Source organism: Sinohyriopsis cumingii, unplaced genomic scaffold (genome assembly GCF_028554795.1).
Source record: "Sinohyriopsis cumingii isolate HCF-2022 unplaced genomic scaffold, ASM2855479v2 utg000913l, whole genome shotgun sequence".
In the NCBI taxonomy this organism is placed as follows: Eukaryota; Metazoa; Mollusca; class Bivalvia; order Unionida; family Unionidae; genus Sinohyriopsis; species Sinohyriopsis cumingii.
Window position 1 is genome coordinate 2373967 of NW_028315943.1, and position 18827 is coordinate 2392793.

General features: G+C 34.6%; 1 protein-coding gene across 6 annotated transcripts in view; it reads left to right on the forward strand.

The window, feature by feature from the left end:
- Positions 1–17167: 17167 nt before the first annotated feature.
- Positions 17168–18827, forward strand: part of LOC149773039 (EF-hand calcium-binding domain-containing protein 6-like) — a 92992-nt gene continuing 91332 nt past the window's right edge. For 5 of the 6 annotated variants that reach the window (XM_089946900.1, XM_089946899.1, XM_089946901.1 and 2 more), the window contains exon 1: positions 17168–17804. In XM_089946900.1, the coding sequence (XP_089803026.1) occupies positions 17537–17804 (268 nt within the window). In that variant the 5' untranslated portion in view covers positions 17168–17536. The remainder of the gene's footprint in view (positions 17805–18827) is intronic. The other variant, XM_089946903.1, reaches the window with a different exon arrangement.

The following is an 18827-nucleotide window of genomic DNA, read 5'->3' on the forward strand; positions in this document are numbered from 1 at the left end:
AGAGATAGACAGAGATAGAGAGAGATAGAGATAGAGAGAGATAGAGAGAGACATAGAGAGACAGTGATAAGAGAGACAGAGATAGAGATAGAGAATGACAGATAAAGAGAGAGAAACATATATAGAGAGACATATATAGAGAGAGACAGAGAGAGAGACAGAGAGTGAGAGAGAGATAGATAGAAAGATAGAGAGAGATAGAGAGAGACAGGGAGAGAGACAGAGAGAGACAGAGATAGAGAGAGATAGAGAGAGATAGAGAGAGAGATAGAGCGAGATAGACAGACAGAGATAGAGAGACAGAGATACAGAGACAGAGATAGAGAGAGACAGAGATAGACAGATATAGAGAGAGATAGAGAGAGACAGAGATCGAGACAGAGATAGAGAGAGTGATAGATCGACATATATAGAGACAGAGAGAGATAGAGAAAGATAGAGAGAGATAGAGAGAGACAGAGAGAGACAAAGATAGAGAGAGAGACAGACAGACAGAGATAGAGAGACAGAGAGACCCACAGAGAGATAGAAAGAAAGGTAGAGAGAGATAGAGACAGCGAGAGAGACAGAGAGAGATAGAGAGAGAGACAGTGAGAGAGAGAGACAGAGATAGACAGAGACAAAGATAGACAGAGATAGAGAGAGACAGAGATAGAGACAGATAGAGAGAGAGACAGAGACATATATATATATATATAGAGAGAGAGAGAGAGAGAGACAGACAGACAGAGAGAGAGACAGACAGAGAGAGAGAGAGAGAAATAGATCGATAGATAGATAGATAGATAAAAATTAATTAATATAACGTTCGTAAAACGAGGAGTCAGTGTATAGTATATAACACCCTTTCCATCAGCCCCTCCCCCCGTCTGAAAAGGGGTTCATTGTTTAATAAAACCACATCTAAAATAATTTCAAGCCCATCTACTTACTCCTTGTTAATTTTATGAGATTTGAATGAATTGAACTGAATTAGTTAAAAATTTAAAATAAACATTTCAACCAATTAATACTTTTTGCATTGAACTCTCTTCGAAACAAGTGTATATGCTCACTGATGATGCTGTTTTGTCTTTGGGGTAGCTAATGTCATGGTCGATTGGATTGGCGATTCCGACAGTGGCACGGGGGAAATTATAGTCATCGGCAGGGGCGAGCTTGACGGTGGCACTGGGGTCATCACAATGGTCGGTGGCGGCGTCCCTTGTGATAAAAAATATCTGCCGCTTCATTGAGACGCCTTATAATCAGGATCGGATTTTGCCATATGCTGAACAAGCTACAGCTTAGGGCCTCACAATCTAAAGGAGCCTCTCAAAATGTCAGAACCTTTTAAAACTTGTTACAATTTTAGTATAATTTATATATAAGCAATAATTTATTCCGTGATTTTTTACATATTATGTTCACCATTGTTATTTATGCAATGTATTTTGTTCAAATTACATACTTTACATTGTAATAATTAGCAAAACATTGCCAAGTTCAATTGTTACACAGTCTTATTCTCTGTTATCAAATAGGGCCTCACCATTTTTAAATCCGTCCCTGCTGATAGCTTTAGTTAACTCCTACGTCATGTGACATTTTGAAATATTTTGCGCTCGTCGCTGTAATTTCCTCTTTCAATGCAGGGGCGCCCTCTATACTTACGATAAAGTTGATCATTTGACTATCGTGTTTCGTTCATTTCACCAGAAGTATTTGCGCATGGGTGTTTTATATGTATGGGGATCTTTTACTGACATTTCTGTAATCACTTTGTATCATGTTACGTTAGCTTAACCAGCATGCACCTCTACCTGCGTGGGTTCGAGTCTCGGGTTCGGCCAATGTGGGTATGTGAGAAAGCTTGCCAGTAGCTTCTTGTGGGTCGATGGTTCTTTCCGGAGTTTTCCCGGGTTCTTTCCCCACCATTTAAGCTGGCCGCCATGTATAGTCTATCTTGTGCTGAATAATGGCGTTAAACCCGACAACAACAACAATTAACCAGCTTGCGTTTGTTTCTTTTATATAAATACCATTTACTTCGTTTGACGTTTGCTTGTTTCAATGTTATGTTGTTTGTTTTTGTTGATACTTTTTCTGCTTTATTTATGACTCGCTTGTTTTATTTGAGTACCAGTCTTATTGCTTAAATACATTTGAAGTTTGGTTGTTTCATTCATATTCTCTTTGTTTCAGCTGAAATTTGTCTGTTTCATTGGTGCATCCATTGCCTTATTTGAATATTGATCTTATTGTCTGAGCTTTAATATCATTATTTTACAAGCATGTTTGTTTCATTGTAGCTTTTCATGGTTTATTTTAAAGTTGCTAATATTAGGCCAATGATATGTTTTTGGCGGCTATGGCTTTCCATACGTTACGTTAAGAGAGTATGAGGGTTAATGCGTACAGGCATGGCAACCGCGCGTTCGGGTGAATTAAAAATTATCTAAACTGAAATACAATATTTTTTTCTCCTAGTATATATATATATGTTTTATATGTATGGGTGTTCACAGGGCCCGAGAAAAATAAAAAAGGGAGTTTTCCTGCGTTTTGACATAAGGCATCTTCCTCGTGGAAGAATAAAGAGCACACACACACACACATATAAAAATACATGATTACATGTTGGCAATCAGAAGCAAACTAACCAGAGTAAAGATGTCTTAACAAACGAATAAAGAGAAGATAAAGAAACAAATAACTAGATGACTAGAAAGGAACATATAATATGTGAATAAGACGAAGACGCTTTGGATGTAAGCTTGCAGTATACATCTACAGATAGCGCCCTGTGCAACTCGTATGCTTGAAACGACACGTGTAACTAGGTAACATCAAACATTGCAACGCTGTAGGACGTTGCTTAGTTACACACGTCGTTGCGAGCATGTCAAGTTGATACTTGCTCTCTCTCTCTCTCTCTCTCTGACTGTACATACATCCATCCATCCATACATACATGCATGCACGCACTCACGTACGCACACACACAGAGACACATACATACATGCATACGTACATACATACATACTGTGTATCATTTCATTTTACTGTATTTGATACCATAATTGGCCTTGATGATGGGACATAGTTTAGTTTTCATTCTATGAAATTAATACGAGTTGTGATTTTTAAAGGTGTGGAAGCGTTAGCACTGTTCTACCAATGAATAAAATTAACGCTCTATTTACGTCATTGGAAAGGTGAAATAATTTACACACAAATTATAAAAGTTGCTTAAATTCGTTTACTCTCAACAGATCAATACTCTCCGCTGAATACTTATTGCTTTCTGCAACTTGTGTTCATATGCAATATGCTTCTTTATTTGTTAGGTTAGAAAATTAGAAGGCTTTCAAGGAAAAGAAGAAGAAAAACGTACGTAATTGGAATTTTTGCTTCATACTTTCCTGAAGGATATCGGAAAAAAGTCCCGTCTTCCCATCAGTCCAGCATAAACTAGTCGCCATTTTTGTTTTCCAGTTTTGCAAACAGAATACCTATGGAGCAGCCATGTAAGATTTTAATAAATAGCCTTTGATGTATAATGCAGTAAAAGAGTTGCTCACTCTGTCTATAATACTTTTTGGGTTTTGCTCACGACATCTAGCCTATTTTTTAATTATTTGTATAATTCTGATTTCTGAATTTGCTGGATTTGCTTGAACATTACCACACTGATAACTTTAAAAAGAGGTTCATTCGATGGATTATTTATGATACAAAAAGCTATATAAAGTTCTCATTGGAAGATATTCTTTATTTTGATTGCAGTGAATTTTGTCTTGCCCTACGCTGAGAACAACTTCACGTACAAGGAAATATCGGATTTAATATAAAAAATTCATGGCACAAATCTGATGGAAAATGCACAATACATTTTGTAATGTAGTTATTTCTGACTTTCAATACAACCTGATGTGTGTGTAACGTTTGTCGCATTTCAGTAATAAATACAGGTTAGGCTTTAGCATTTCATAAATATTTCAAGTTTCTATGAAATGTACATGTATTTATATGAGTAGGCAGATTAAACATCCAACAGTAAGATTTCTAAATTGGACTACCATTCGTGAATATTTAAATTGACTATAAGAACCATGACTGGTCGAGGTTGTAAGAAGAAAGAAAAAAAAAACCAGACATTTTTTAAAATTAAGATTCTTTATCAAATTACTCCTTTGCTCGTTATCTTTAGATATGTGTTATATTTTATGTACATCCGTCATCGTCAATACATATCGCCCACTTTGCAAAATAAATGTAGCTTATTGTAATGGTTCAACATCGGAAAACCCTGAAAACTTTTGCGGTTAACATTCCATTTTTCTGCCCAGTTCTTAAATTGCGAGAGAGAGAGAGAGAGAGAGAGAGGGAGGAAGGAAGGAAGTTAGATTCGGAGTGGGTAAAGAAGCAACATCTACATTTATAGCGAAACAAGCTCCACCTCAGGGGACGCAGTATGTAACATATTGTGAATTTAATATGGCAATCCATATTTCACTTTTTTATATATACCTTTATATGAGATCATATGTGCTTCTTTGAAAGAGATACTTTGTTCAGCAGTTCAAGTCAAAAGTGAAATTATAGTTTGACAGAACTACAATGGAGATAATTTTTTATTCTAGTAATAGAGTACTGTCTCTCTTGTTCATTCTTCAAAATTTTCTTCAGATTAGATATTATGACCGTTACAAGGTTAAGAAGAAAATGAATGAGTTAAATTATAATATTAGTGCTCCTGGGATCTAAATAAATTATAGGAGTACCAGTATATCGAAAGAGATAGCCAGGTTAAACAGGCAATTAATTTAGTTGTACCCGTCCCACTCTGTGAAGATTTAAGTGAAAAAATACCATCGGATTCTACTGATACTGGAGTTACAAATCTGCGGAAATCAGAAATTATGAAAGATCTGGACCAGAAACTTTCACATTTGCACGAGCAAGAAGGAAATGAACTTAAACAATTATTATTTGAATTTGAGCACTCATTTCCAGATGTTCCTACAAGAACGAACAAAATTTTCCATGACATTGAAAGTGTACATTCTAAACCTGTCAAACAACACCCGTACAGGATGAACCCTCTCAAACAGGAATACTTGAAAAAAGAAAGTCAGTAGTTGCTGGAGAATGATTTCATAGAGCTCATTAAATGTGATTGGAGTTCACAATGCATAATTGTCCCAAAACCAGATAAAACTTTCCGTATGTGCACTGATTATAGGAAGGTTAACAGTGTGCCAAAAACAGATTCATTTCCATTACCAAGAATCGATGACTGTATTAATAAGATCGGAAATGTCAAGTATGTCACCAAATTTGTCTTTCTGAAAGGATTTTGGCAAATAGCACTATCGGAAAGAGCAAAGGAAATTTCGACATTCGTGACTCCAAATGGACTTTATCAATATAGAGTAATGCCGTTTGGGATGAAAGGGTCGCCAGGTATTTTTCAACGTCTCATGAGTCTGATTACCTCTGGTCCAAACAAGTGTGATGCTTACACCGATGATGTGATCATCTACAATGATACCTGGAAAGAACATTTAGCAACAATTCGGAAATTCTTTGACAGACTCACAGATGCCGTGCTAGTGTAACTTTTCTAGGACATATCGTTGGACATGGCCAGTGTAAACCAATAAATGCTGAATTCCCTGTACCTGTTAATAAAAAGCAACTGATGCGACTTTTAGGATGGCCGATTTTTAGGATGACCGGATACTATAGAAAATTTTGTTCCAATTTTTCTATAATTGCTGAAACCCTGAAAAATGTATTGAGTAAGAAAAACAAGTTCCTTTGGACTGACAAATGTCAGAAGGCTTTAAAGAGGTTAAAAGCCATACTTTAAAGAGCGCCACTTCTTACAGCTCCAAATCTCAGCTAATCATTGAAACTGTCTGTTCAATTTTGGGGTTGGAGCAGTTTTGATTCAAGAAAACGAAAATGGTATTGATCATCCAGTGTTCTATTTTTCTAAGAAATTTAATAAGTACCAAAGAAATGATTCTACAAATGAGAAGGAATGTTTGGTTTTGATATTGGCATTACAACATTTTGAAGTTTACATTAGTTCAGCTCCTTCTTCGATTATTGTGTTTAGTGACTACATCCTCCTTACTTTCGTCGGCAAGATCAAAACGAAAAATCAAAGACTACTAAGGTCGAGTTTGTTATTACAGGAATATGATTCTGACATCAGACGTATCAAAGGGAAAGATAATTCAATAGCAGATGCACTTTCCCGTGTATAGAAATGTATTATTTCATGTATAATTTATATAATTTAAAAGAGTTCTTTTTTTTACCTCATATTTAATTAATATATGGTTAAAAGAAGGCTTTATCATATAAATCTTTCTTTTTCTTTATGGGGGGAAGTGTTATGTATATTTGATTTAATTTATATTTGATTTAATTTAATTCTGGGTAAGTTTTAAAATCTTTTTATTTTTAATTTCATTACACGTCAAAGTAATGCAATTATTTTTACTAGGAATTTGCTACTTTCCAGAAAATTCAGTTTGACCTGACTCTTTCCATAAACACCTAATAACAGAAACACTGTTTCTATATTTTACTTAGTTTCCGACCTTGATTCAAAAATCACTGAGACAAGTAAACAACTTTCTTCTTTTATTTTATTCTCGGATTAAAATGATTCGTTTTTATCAGGGTCATACTGGGAGTATGTGACTTTAGATTCGTAAACAGCCTCTATTTCACAATTCTGGGTTTTCCAAAACTGCGCAGTCGTTAGATTTAATAGTAATGTTTAGAGAGATATTTCTCAGTTTGGGCTTTTACCTTGGACACTGGAAAGTGTTTCGTTGTGACCAGTAAGGAGTTACATTTTAATTTGTATAAAAATTATCTGGATTCTAAAAATTAATTTTTTTCCTAGAAATGTTTGAGTGCTCATACAGAATTCTTGGACAAAGACATTTATTTAAAGTTTGTTCGGAAATTAAAACACCGGAATATTGTCTGTGGATCAACAAAGAACTGTAGACACATCCGTAATATAAAGGCTACAGTATACGTTATCGCCTTCCATTTTTCGATTTTTCGTCGGGGCTCGAACTTAAATTTATTAGAACATTCAATTACTAGGACTTCTAAAATTTAATTCGTGGATTATTCTTGGATTATTTTTGGATTTGATTCTTAGAACCGTAAGTTCTTTTCCTCATTTTTGCATTGATTCTCCAGCGAAATAAATTATTTGTTAAATTGTTTTTTTTTTCTTCTCCCTTTTTCTTTGTTACTGTTTATTAGAGCCTAAACACGTAACAATAATAATAACAATTTGAAGCTATAAACATTGCATGACTTAAAAGTCAAAGAGGTATATTATGACAAGCCAATATGTCTCCATATGAATCAAAAACGTTTGGCATTCGGTCCAGTTCAAGATGACAAACATTTTATTTTATTTTAATTTATTTTATTCAAGAAGAATAAAAACTTAAGATTAAACATCTTCACAAAACTTTTATCAGTTTTTTTTTATCTTAAAGCTGACACTGTAAAGACATAAGTCATTGATGTAACGGTATTAATGTTATCACGATTGTAAGTACAAAAGCTGTATGCAAGTTCATAAAAATACAAGCATTGATGAACAGATAATTTTGCCATTGCTCATGTAATGATAATTGTTGTAGTACGTGCTGTATTTATATCCAATATTGGGTAAGTTTTTACAAAGCATCAATATATATTTCTGAATCTTCCAAAAAATAAAACTATCCTATTTGATTCCATTCAGAATATGTTCTTGAAACGAGTACAAGTATGTCACTAACTGTGTTTAGTCACTACTAATGACAGTAAAATGGGGTTACCATGGTCCTGACGTCATTCTGCAGCAACACAAGGGCTCACATCGGAATGGAGAAACAAAAACAAACAAGCAAACAAAACATCATAAAATTACAGTAAAATAAAATTAAAAAATACACAGTATGTATGTATGTTGTTATAGGGTTTAACGCCATTTTTCAGTACACAATAGGCTGTACAGTATTAATGGTGGAGGAAGAACCCGGCAAAACCCCGGATAGAACCACCGACCCACGAGAAGCTACTGGCAAGTAGTCTGACATACCCACATTGGCCGAATCCGAGACTCGAACCCACGCAGACAGAGGTGAGATGACAGTGAACCGTAACAGAGAACGCTTTTTACCACTAGGCCACTCGTGGCCCCATGTATGTATGTATGTATGTACAGAGAAAGAGTGAGGTGTACTCACATGATTACTTATAACTTAGATGATCCAACTACAACTTTGTTATAACTGGGATATATTTTTTTCTCCCGCTTTCTTGCTGACATAGACCAGTGTAATTAGGCTCAGACGAACAAATACATAAGCAGATAGGTTAAGTCCTTATCAGAAAGGTGAATTATTCTTTTTAATTTATTACTGCGCAAGGAATGTCGTTAATTGGTTTTACATGTGAACAGAGATTTGTACATGTACACATCTGAGCAAAATGTGTACATGTACAAATCTATATTACTTCAATATGTTGATCCGTCACTTACACCTTTGAGCAAAATGTATACATGTACAAATCTTTCTTACTTTACTGTGTTGATCCGTCACGTATAAAATGTGTACATGAACAAATTCATTTTACTTTGATGTTGTATTTGGCGGCTGGTATCGGCCATCGTATTCACGGGTAGGGGGCCGACTTATCGGTTTAGTCGGGGTATAAATGATGTTTTCAGTGATACATAGATACATACATACATACATACATATCGGCCTTGAGGTTTTGCTATCAAGGGAGTTAATAACGAAGGGCTTGCTTCAAGTACCGTGAGAAAACTTGACTAAACATTTCGGAGAATAAATGTTAGAAACATTACTCGAAACTGTCGAATGCGGCCTTCGAGGAAGATTTGGAGTAGAGTAAAGTTTAAAGACAGAGCAGATGATTTCAAGAATACTGACATATTTAATGTATGAAGTATGTGTCATTCGTTATATTTTGTCAGGTCTAATCTGTATGTTTCAGTTTGCATGTAATTTTGTTTCAGGCCGTTGAGCTACTGACATCGCATGTCTTAAAAATACGACGATTGAAATGTAATAAACAACTTCGATATATTTATAAATTCAGGCTGTAAGTGGAAGCACTTACACAAAATAAAAGTTTCAAGACAAGACCTAGTTAGTCATTCTGGAAGAACTAGATGTAGAAGTTATACGACAAGGTGCTTGGGAAGTGGAAACAGACTATCGCATTTTATTGCATTAGCTTGGTCATCTGGTATGATGCGATACAAGTAAATTTAACTAAAACATAATTAATCAGTGTGTATAGAGCCAGAACTGATACTAGATTAGTGGTGGTAGTAATCGTGGTAGTAGTAGGAGTTTTAGTATGAGCATTTATTGCTGTTGTGATTGTTGCTGCAATAGTGAAAGTATCAGTCTTGATGTTGTAGTATGCAGTACAAGATGTATTTGTGTTGCTTGAGATTATAACGGTTATAATAGTAACATAATCAGTAGTCAAACATTCGAAAAGCACTTTCTACAAACAGCATCTGTGACACCAGTAGTGTTTAGTATGTTTAATTTGCATTGGGTTTTTTAAAAATAAAATAAGGTTTTCTTTTATTCAGTATTTGCTATGGGTTATGTTAAATAGTATTTTATAGCTGACTTCATCCAAAACCAAGTTTATTGTCTACCTGACCAGAATGATTGGCTTTTTTGTTTTGGAAACAATAATACTTGGTTAGTAGTTTCTGTATGAGTGTGGGTTTAATATTAAAATCAATATTAATAGAAGTAAACATACTTACGTTGATGTGAGTCAAGGACATCGTCTTTACCATGTTCTTTATTAGAATTTTAGTAACAGAATCTTCTAGACAGAATGGGATTTTCCATTAAGTATTAGCTCTTTTAGGAAATGCTAATTGTGACTTTAGGTCAAGTAGAGGGCTTTATAATCTTGTTTACTGGGAAAATTATTTCTTCGTGCTGTAAGATCATGAAGCAGAATCATTGCTGTGTTCAGTATTTTGATTTGGACGAAATTATTTTATTTAATTAGTCTTCTCTGGAAATACAAAGTGCTCTTTACTATTCTTGGACAGAGTCATTAACTGGGAATTATGCTGAATTCAGACAAGGAAACCTTGGATTATATTAAAGTCATTCAACAAAAGACTGTTGGCACATCATTACTATTCAAGCCATTAGGGACTGCATGTCACTGCAGGCACATCAACACATTCAGCGTTGGAAATTATTTGGAATACCGCTAAAGTTTATACAGAGCTTTATTCATTAGGACCTGTGTCTGTAATTCTATGATTATTTGGGATAGAATTCGCAATATCGTGACTTCTTTAACATTTTTACTTTGTATTCTAGGGGAATACAATATTTTATGGATTTTACAAGAATTGTTGGTTTTTATTCTATTATATTACTTATTTTAAAACCAAAGAGTCATGATAGTAGAAGCATGAATATAATGTATGGGCAGTAACAACAGTAGTAGTAGTAGTAGTAGTAGTGGTAGTAGCAAAGGAAATCTTAGCGGCGACGGCGGTGGCAGTAGTAGTAGGTAGTAGCGATTGTTTGGTGGTGGGGGAGGTAATGGAGGTGGTTGATGTGTTATTGACCTTTTCAAAGTTCAGCAGTCCATCCTGCGTGCCATCTGACGTTTATTGTTGGTTGATGTATCACAACTTGAAAAAAAATATTTCGTATTGGAAGAGCAATATTGGATAAGAGAAAAACGAGTTGTACGGATTGTTTCTTGTACTTTGCCTTTCTTTATAAGATTTTAGCAAGCTTTCGATGGATGGATGGATGGATGGATGGACGGACATGTAGTGTTTAACGGCACGATACGATAAAAAGTTAAGTTCTAAAAATATAAACTGTACTTAGTTACGACGAAGACTGATACCACAGTGGTAGTCGTTCTAGCTGCATTGTTTATCTATGTAATCTACTTGAAGAACCTCTTAAATTTGAAAAACCCACATCCTTAGTAACGGTCAAGTCTAAAGCACTTACAAGAGAATTCGTCAGTGGTGTTGACATTTCTACTACAAACAACATAAGACGCTTTTGCATGCAAGGTTCCTTATACAGGGTCTGTTTTTATATCTTAGGTTTATGTGCTCTTACAAATCAACGGTTAAGTGACATTACAAAAGGTTGTTACGTTGATGATCAAATGTGACTAGCAAGTTTCAATGTGAAAATATTTATTTAAAAGATAAAACAAAGTTCGGATGAAAATGAAGATTATTTTATTCGTAATCAAATCTAATAATCAAATTAGCTCTAATATTCGACGTGCTGATTACTCCTAATCCAAGGAATTTTGAAATTATACACGTAAGGTATCAAAAGGAAACGTACCTATTTTCTTTCGTTTCTTTCATTTTATTCTTGATTCTTTGTTCCATATCTAATCCAATAAACGTTCAAGATATATATATATATATATATATATATATATATATATATATATATATATATATACACACACACACACACACATATATATATATATATATATATATATATATATATATATATATATATATATATATATATATATATATATATATATAATCAAATTACTATTGAGGATCGAACAATAAGTATGAACATAAATTATATATCTGCAAGCACGTGTAACTGACAAGATAAGGTGTTTTAAATAAGAAATACTTTAAATGGATACAGAAAAAAGTAATGTAAGTAAATTGTTACGTGGTGGTTAAGTTGTCGTTATCTATTCTATTCGACTACGGTGTTATTGCTCAGATCGAGTAAACGGTAAAATAAAAAATGAAATTTAGAGATATAATAAATGGAGATTTGAGCAGAGATACAGAATAGAACAACACGAGGCCCGAATGCAGAATAAAATAATTTAATCCATTATATAAATAAAATGGAATCGAACAAGTCATTTGAAGCATAGACTTCTCGTAGAAATAATTACCAAGTTTATTAAAACAAAGCAATTATCAGCTCTGTTTATTCCGATAAGATAAATTTCATAATGAAATTAAATGAACAACCTGTCTCAATTGCACAGCATGCCCGCATAACCTGGTTGCATGTCGTCAATCCAAATTAAAAGTTATCCAGTCTCCTTCTGGTCATAAACCGTAATTTGGTTCTCTGTAACCTGCCCTCTCTGTATAAGTGTTTATATGGATTATTGTTCTTGTGCATTCGAAACTAGCTCGCTTTTGTTGTACAATAATCTCTCTATGCATTTAGGTTCCGTGTCCCTCAAACTTCCAGACACCCGTCCCTTGGACAAATTATAACGAACGTATGCTTCCTAATCCCCAGGAACTAAGAACTTCTTGCCTTCCCGCAGAAACTTAGACTGCCTAATTTTGAGATTAAGAATGTTTAAAACATTGAATTTGGTGTGGGAAACACAAACTCCTTGTTTAGCTTAGCCAATCAGGATTACATGTATCTAACCGCCGAAAATTAACACATGCCTATCAAGTTAAGTAGTTTTTCATATTTCCCCACTTTATGAAAAAACCTATTCCTGGAAGGTCTCATCTCATGACAATTTTTTCAACTGGAACGAAACTAAAATCTATAAGGCCTCAAACCAAGGCATTAAAACAATGTATTCTAGCAACTTAACACGGTACAAAAACCCATTCATCAACTTAATAAACTGTGAGTCACACTGACCCTATAACGTTCACTCAGTTATGCGGCCGTAACATCTTAAACAATTCAGAGTGTTATACATATCCTCTGTGGAAAAAAAATACCATTTGATTAAATCGATATTCTTTGCTGAAAGGATTATACTAACAAATTTATTAAACGTCTGTACAACTTTTATGTTATAATTCCTTTCCATGCCTGTTACCTGCTGGGCGAAAGCACTGGCAATCATTTGTTTCATACTGGCAATATTTTATGTAAAAAATAAAACTTATTCAGAAAGACTAGCAAGGTGTTCGTCTTGTCTTCTTTTAGACTGGCTCAAAAGCTATCTTCACAATAAAAAAGCAAAGAATGATCATTCGTGGCCGACAGTCTGACTGCAAACATATCCAGGCAGGCGTGCCCTAAGGATCAATATTACCACCTCCCCAATATTATTAATCTATATAAATGATATTGTACATTGACGGGCTCAGAAATAAATCCAAGAAAACTCCGTAAGAATTATCCATAATTCTCGGCAGAATTTGAATTTAACCAACTATCAAAACAAAGATTACAATTAATCATTTAACACTGATAGTATGAAACGTCTGTCCCTTTAAGTATTTTATTCTAATTAAAATTTTCCATTCCATAAACATCCTAGCTGAAGTATGATGCTTGACACGAATCTGCAGTAAATGTTTTTCTCACTCCAGAGTCACTGACCTTAGCTAAATAGTACTCCTTTTTTTAATTGACCAATACTTTTTCAAACCAGTATTCTAGTGAAAACAGAACTGCCCCTTGTCATGAAAACATCTCACCAATTCCACCACAATATTATAATCAATATTCAATCAAATATACATCTTTTTGTTGACGACACTGGTCTGTATATAGTTGTAGAACATCTCCCATCATCAACCCTTATGTTGAATTCTGTATATAGTTGTAGAACATCTCCCATCATCAACCCTTATGTTGAATTCTGTATATAGTTGTAGAACATCCCCCATCATCAACCCTTATGTTGAATTCTGTATATAGTTGTAGAACATCTCCCATCATCAACCCTTATGTTGAATTCTGTATATAGTTGTAGAACATCTCCCATCATCAACCCTTATGTTGAATTCTGTATATAGTTGTAGAACATCTCCCATCATCAACCCTTATGTTGAATTCTGTATATAGTTGTAGAACATCCCCCATCATCAACCCTTATGTTGAATTCTGTATATAGTTGTAGAACATCTCCCATCATCAACCCTTATGTTGAATTCTGTATATAGTTGTAGAACATCTCCCATCATCAACCCTTATGTTGAATTCTGTATATAGTTGTAGAACATCTCCCATCATCAACCCTTATGTTGAATTCTGTATATAGTTGTAGAACATCTCCCATCATCAACCCTTATGTTGAATTCTGTATATAGTTGCAGAACATCCCCCATCATCAACCCTTATGTTGAATTCTGTATATAGTTGTAGAACATCCCCATCATCAGCCCTTATGTTGAATTCTGCTCTTTAGAGAATTAATTGCCACATACAAGGCCTGTTAAATTTGATTAAAACAAAACACACCCAGATATATAATCTTCCCGGTGCCATAACAATATATTGATCAAAGTGATAGCTACTCATTGTCACCTAGAGACATACATTCTGTCAAGACAGCGCGTGTCATATACATGCATATACTATTATCTATAAATCCTCTTTTCATTTGAAACTATTGCAAAAATTAAAAAAAATTCGCAGATCTTTCAATATTACAGACTTTTTAGTTTTCTTTTATTTGTCCAATATACAGATGCAATATGTGATAACTGCACTGTATGACCAACAAGAAATCAAATAAATGCACTGTATGAACCACGGGAAATTAAAGAAAAGAAAATAACGTTGAAAGCATCATGAATTTTGACAGAAACAGCTAGGATATTTAATGCTGATGCTTTGTTCAGTGAATCGGGTTGGGACAGGTGCTTTCGGAAGTTTCGTGTTTCCATCTTGCAGACCCCTCGCCTACTTGTTTACAGACCCAAAATAATACAAAACGATATTTCTGGATCCGCCCTGAGGAAAACTTGAAGAAAAAACAACATAATATAGATAGACTAACAAATTTCTTCAAAATGGTTCACAGTAAATATTCTTAATATTTGCAAATAATACCAACTCGGCGAGGCAACCATTCTGTAATTTTTCTCTCTCTAAGGCACACCTACATTTCATAATGTGTAGAGCACAACCTTTAAGTCTTTCGGCAAAATATGAAGATGGGAATTTTATATCGATAGAAGCTGGCTGGAAAAAGTGAGGCTCAAACATCTTTTCAAAATGGATATAACAAATTTTCTTCTATGCTCCTGCAGAGAAACAGATTGTACTCAACATTTCTTTCTTGATAGTAAAAATGCACTGAAATCAGTGCAAAACTACTCTTCCAACTTCTTCACAACATGGTTTTGCACGCCCTACTTTGGATAGAACTGAAACCTTTTAGCTTACATAGTTAAAATGAGGACAACATTTTTTATATTAGAAAGATGGATAATGAGGACATTTCAGCTTACAAATGGGGAACTGATGACATTTTGATAAAAAGTACATGATTTAATATTCAATAGTTTTGATCTTCAATATTTCTATAGTAAAGTAGCAGTGACAGTTATTCTTTCACTTGAGAAAATGTGGGTAGTAAAATTGTGCAGGTAAACTCTTTGCTAATATTTTTACGAAGATAAACGCTTCGACTAAAAGTAAATATGTACTGTGAGATAAAAGAGTAGAGGTAAATGTGGTGTAAATATTCTTGAAGAAAAGATGGAGGTAAGATGGGTAAAAATCTTCAAATACCGACTTTGCTCGTTTATAAATCAGTTTAACTGGGGAAAAATAGACCGTCATAAACCGTCGCATAATGTGTCGGCAGATAAGGGTCTGTTTTGTTTTGTTTTTGCTGATTAGTCCTAAAAAATCTACTTAGACCCACATATGCCGGTACATTGCGCAACCGCAGATCTGATTATGTGCATTTGCATTTATAAGAGAGTACAAATACGGTACAAAATTCAGACCGCGGTGGTAAATAAAGTGGAATAGTAGTACAAGTCAAAGGCAAGACCATCATTTTAATAGGTGACACCATGAAAAGCACCTCTAGTAATTTTGCAAGGGATAGAGTATTTATGATAAAAGAAAAGAAAAAAAAAAAAACTCGAGCAGCAATATTGATGAAGGCTGTATAAGTAATAGGATCCAATGATATATGGATAAATATGTCGAACTATTAATGAGACTGTAGCAGTATTCTGTGAAACTTATCATTGTGGATGTATATCATATCTCTATTTTACGTAATCTCCAATTTCACAGCCATACTTTTCTTACGTCAAAAAGTAGTTGAAATTAGGATTTAAGACTGTGTTATGTATACATGTAACTGACAACACGCAGTGATATTTTTGAACTAGCCTAAACTTTAAACTCTCAAAGAATTTTTGTCAAAAGACAATTACAAAACAAAGACAAATAAGACGATAGACAGAGAAGAAACGTTCAATTTACGCAGCTTTACGTCATGATGGCTCTAACAGAAATATTATCTCAAAATTATGGACCTCGAACCTTACTGATTTTTTTAAACTCTGATATTAAAATGGCCATTATATCAGAGTTACTTTTTTCATGCGTATGAGACCTATATGCAGTTTTGAACTCTCAGTCTCGAAGAAGATTCAAATAAGACCTATTGTATTTCGAGCGATTTCGGGCGAGGAGGGAAAAAAAATCGAGAAAACGAGTCATGTGGAATATAGCGACAAAAATAGAGAATTTGAGTCCGTAATGGCTATTAAAGGAATCTGTTTTGTTATTATAGTGAAACCATTTTATACAATATTAATGAATGGCCCGCCGCCAGCACATTCATTTATCCTATACAAATGAAAATATGGCAGATAAATGAAGTGTCGGTTTAATCAGATCATGTCCACAATCGACCTTGCTGTTCAAGAGTGTTATACAAGGCTAGAAATCAAATAAAGGTTTGGGCTTGAAATGAATGAAAATCTGTGGTTGTCATAAATTATTGCAAAATTTCCAATACAAGGCTGAGATACCTCGCTATGCTATCTATCTCCCTTAGTTTTTATAACAGCGAAAATATATGAGTTCAAGTTTCTCAAACGAACAAATTACGGCACCTTTAATAAGCCATATTAAAATTTGATAAGTTAGTTATACTTATGACAATATGTACTGTTGCGGTATTTAAAGGAATGACAATTTAACACCATGTACCCAAGCTAAATAAACATCGGCATGTTTACATTTATTCAATGTACATAGCTAAACGGTACCCATGGCTCGAGACGAGATAATTTGAATGGGATCTCGACTCGAAGGACGATATGTGAGTAATGAACTATACAATGCTTCTAGTTGACTAAAACCGTTCAATCACGTGATCCGTGTCGAGCTTGCGGGGTGAATCTCCGGCGTGTTACCTAGCGATTACGTACACTATTCTTGAACATGGCTGAACTGATTTATTAAACCGAGAAGGAAACTGTTTGGTTTCAAACTTAGATTGCGGTGGTAGTTTCGAAACTGACAGAGTTACTAGTTCAAAGTACGAAAGTGTTTGCCAACGGTTTTTAAACTGATAGATTTGCCACGGAGGAAATTTCGCGAATACAAAAGCATATGCAAATGTATAGGCACCGGTAATGTGTATTGCTATTACTATTATTCCACACCAAATGATCAGAGAATAAATAGAGCTAAAGGTTGCTGAAGTTTCATTTATTCCGTTCAAGAACAGAATGGCCACCAGTATGGTCATGTCCCGAGCAGTTTCAGCGGCTGGTTCTGCATCTGGAAGAATGTCCAACTTACCAGTGATCCAACATCCTATGTCCCGGATGGGGGATGCGCAGGACCTTAATATCCGGGGGTCATCTAGTATAGCTATTCGACGAGAAAATACAGTGGTGACCATTCGCAGCGGACGTGCTGAGGTCGGAAACAACCATGGTGCTCACAATCATATGCGGAAAAGTGTTCCAGAAAGGATTGTGCAATGGCCTCCAGGTACTATTATTATTATTATTATTATTATCATTATATGTGGTGGAGAGTCCATAATGTAGTTGATATCTGTAATTTAAATTATGCAGTCCTTTATAACCATGTTTCATTACAAACACGACCAAATTTAATTTTTGCTACATTAATATTATATATTTCATTTTAATAGTTATCTTTATTTTCATACAATTATATGATTCAGTTTTAATACTGTCCTTTTGTCATTTTAAAAAGCATTCAATTCTAGGTCTGAGGAAGTATTTATTCTCTCCTTCCATCGTTTATGAGTTCATCTTTTATGATTTGATTTCTAAGTATTTCCTTCTTCTTTTAATACTTTGGCGAGAAAACATAAGTATTTCACTTTTAGCATGATGCCATTACTAAATTAAGGACATTGTTTTCGAGGTCAGCTACAATTTCAATTACCTACCAACGTGTACGAAACCGCCTTTATACATCAGTATTTTACACTCGTACGTGCCTGTAACATTACGTCTATTTCAGCGTTACCCTGGTACCCTGGCCTCCCATGACAAGCGCGGAGCATCATGTCAGACCAGGGTATCAGGCTAATTTCATTGCTTGAGTCGGTTGATTAAGTTTTCATTTGCAGATCACTCTAAAATACGTGCAATCAATGTCGAATATATATGGTACAAGCATGACGTATCTTGCTATGCTGTGAACATAAGTCACTGTGATGTATTTTTTTTGGTATCAGTATCAGGTCCATTGAGAACAACGCGTATAAAAGGTAATTTAAGGCCATCTTAAAAATTGAAGAATATATTACTTATTCAGTAGAAAGAGGTGATCACATTTGTATTTGCTCGTTCTAATTGACGATGATTATCTCTAAGGGACCCCCCGTGATGAGCTATGCATTGTGGGTAAGAATGGTAGGTATATTATAGTCGTACACACACATACACCTTTTGTCTAATCTATGTACAAGATAGTGGTATCTATGGCCTGTGTATTTTTGATAACACCTAATGTATCCACCATTACACATATGCACCG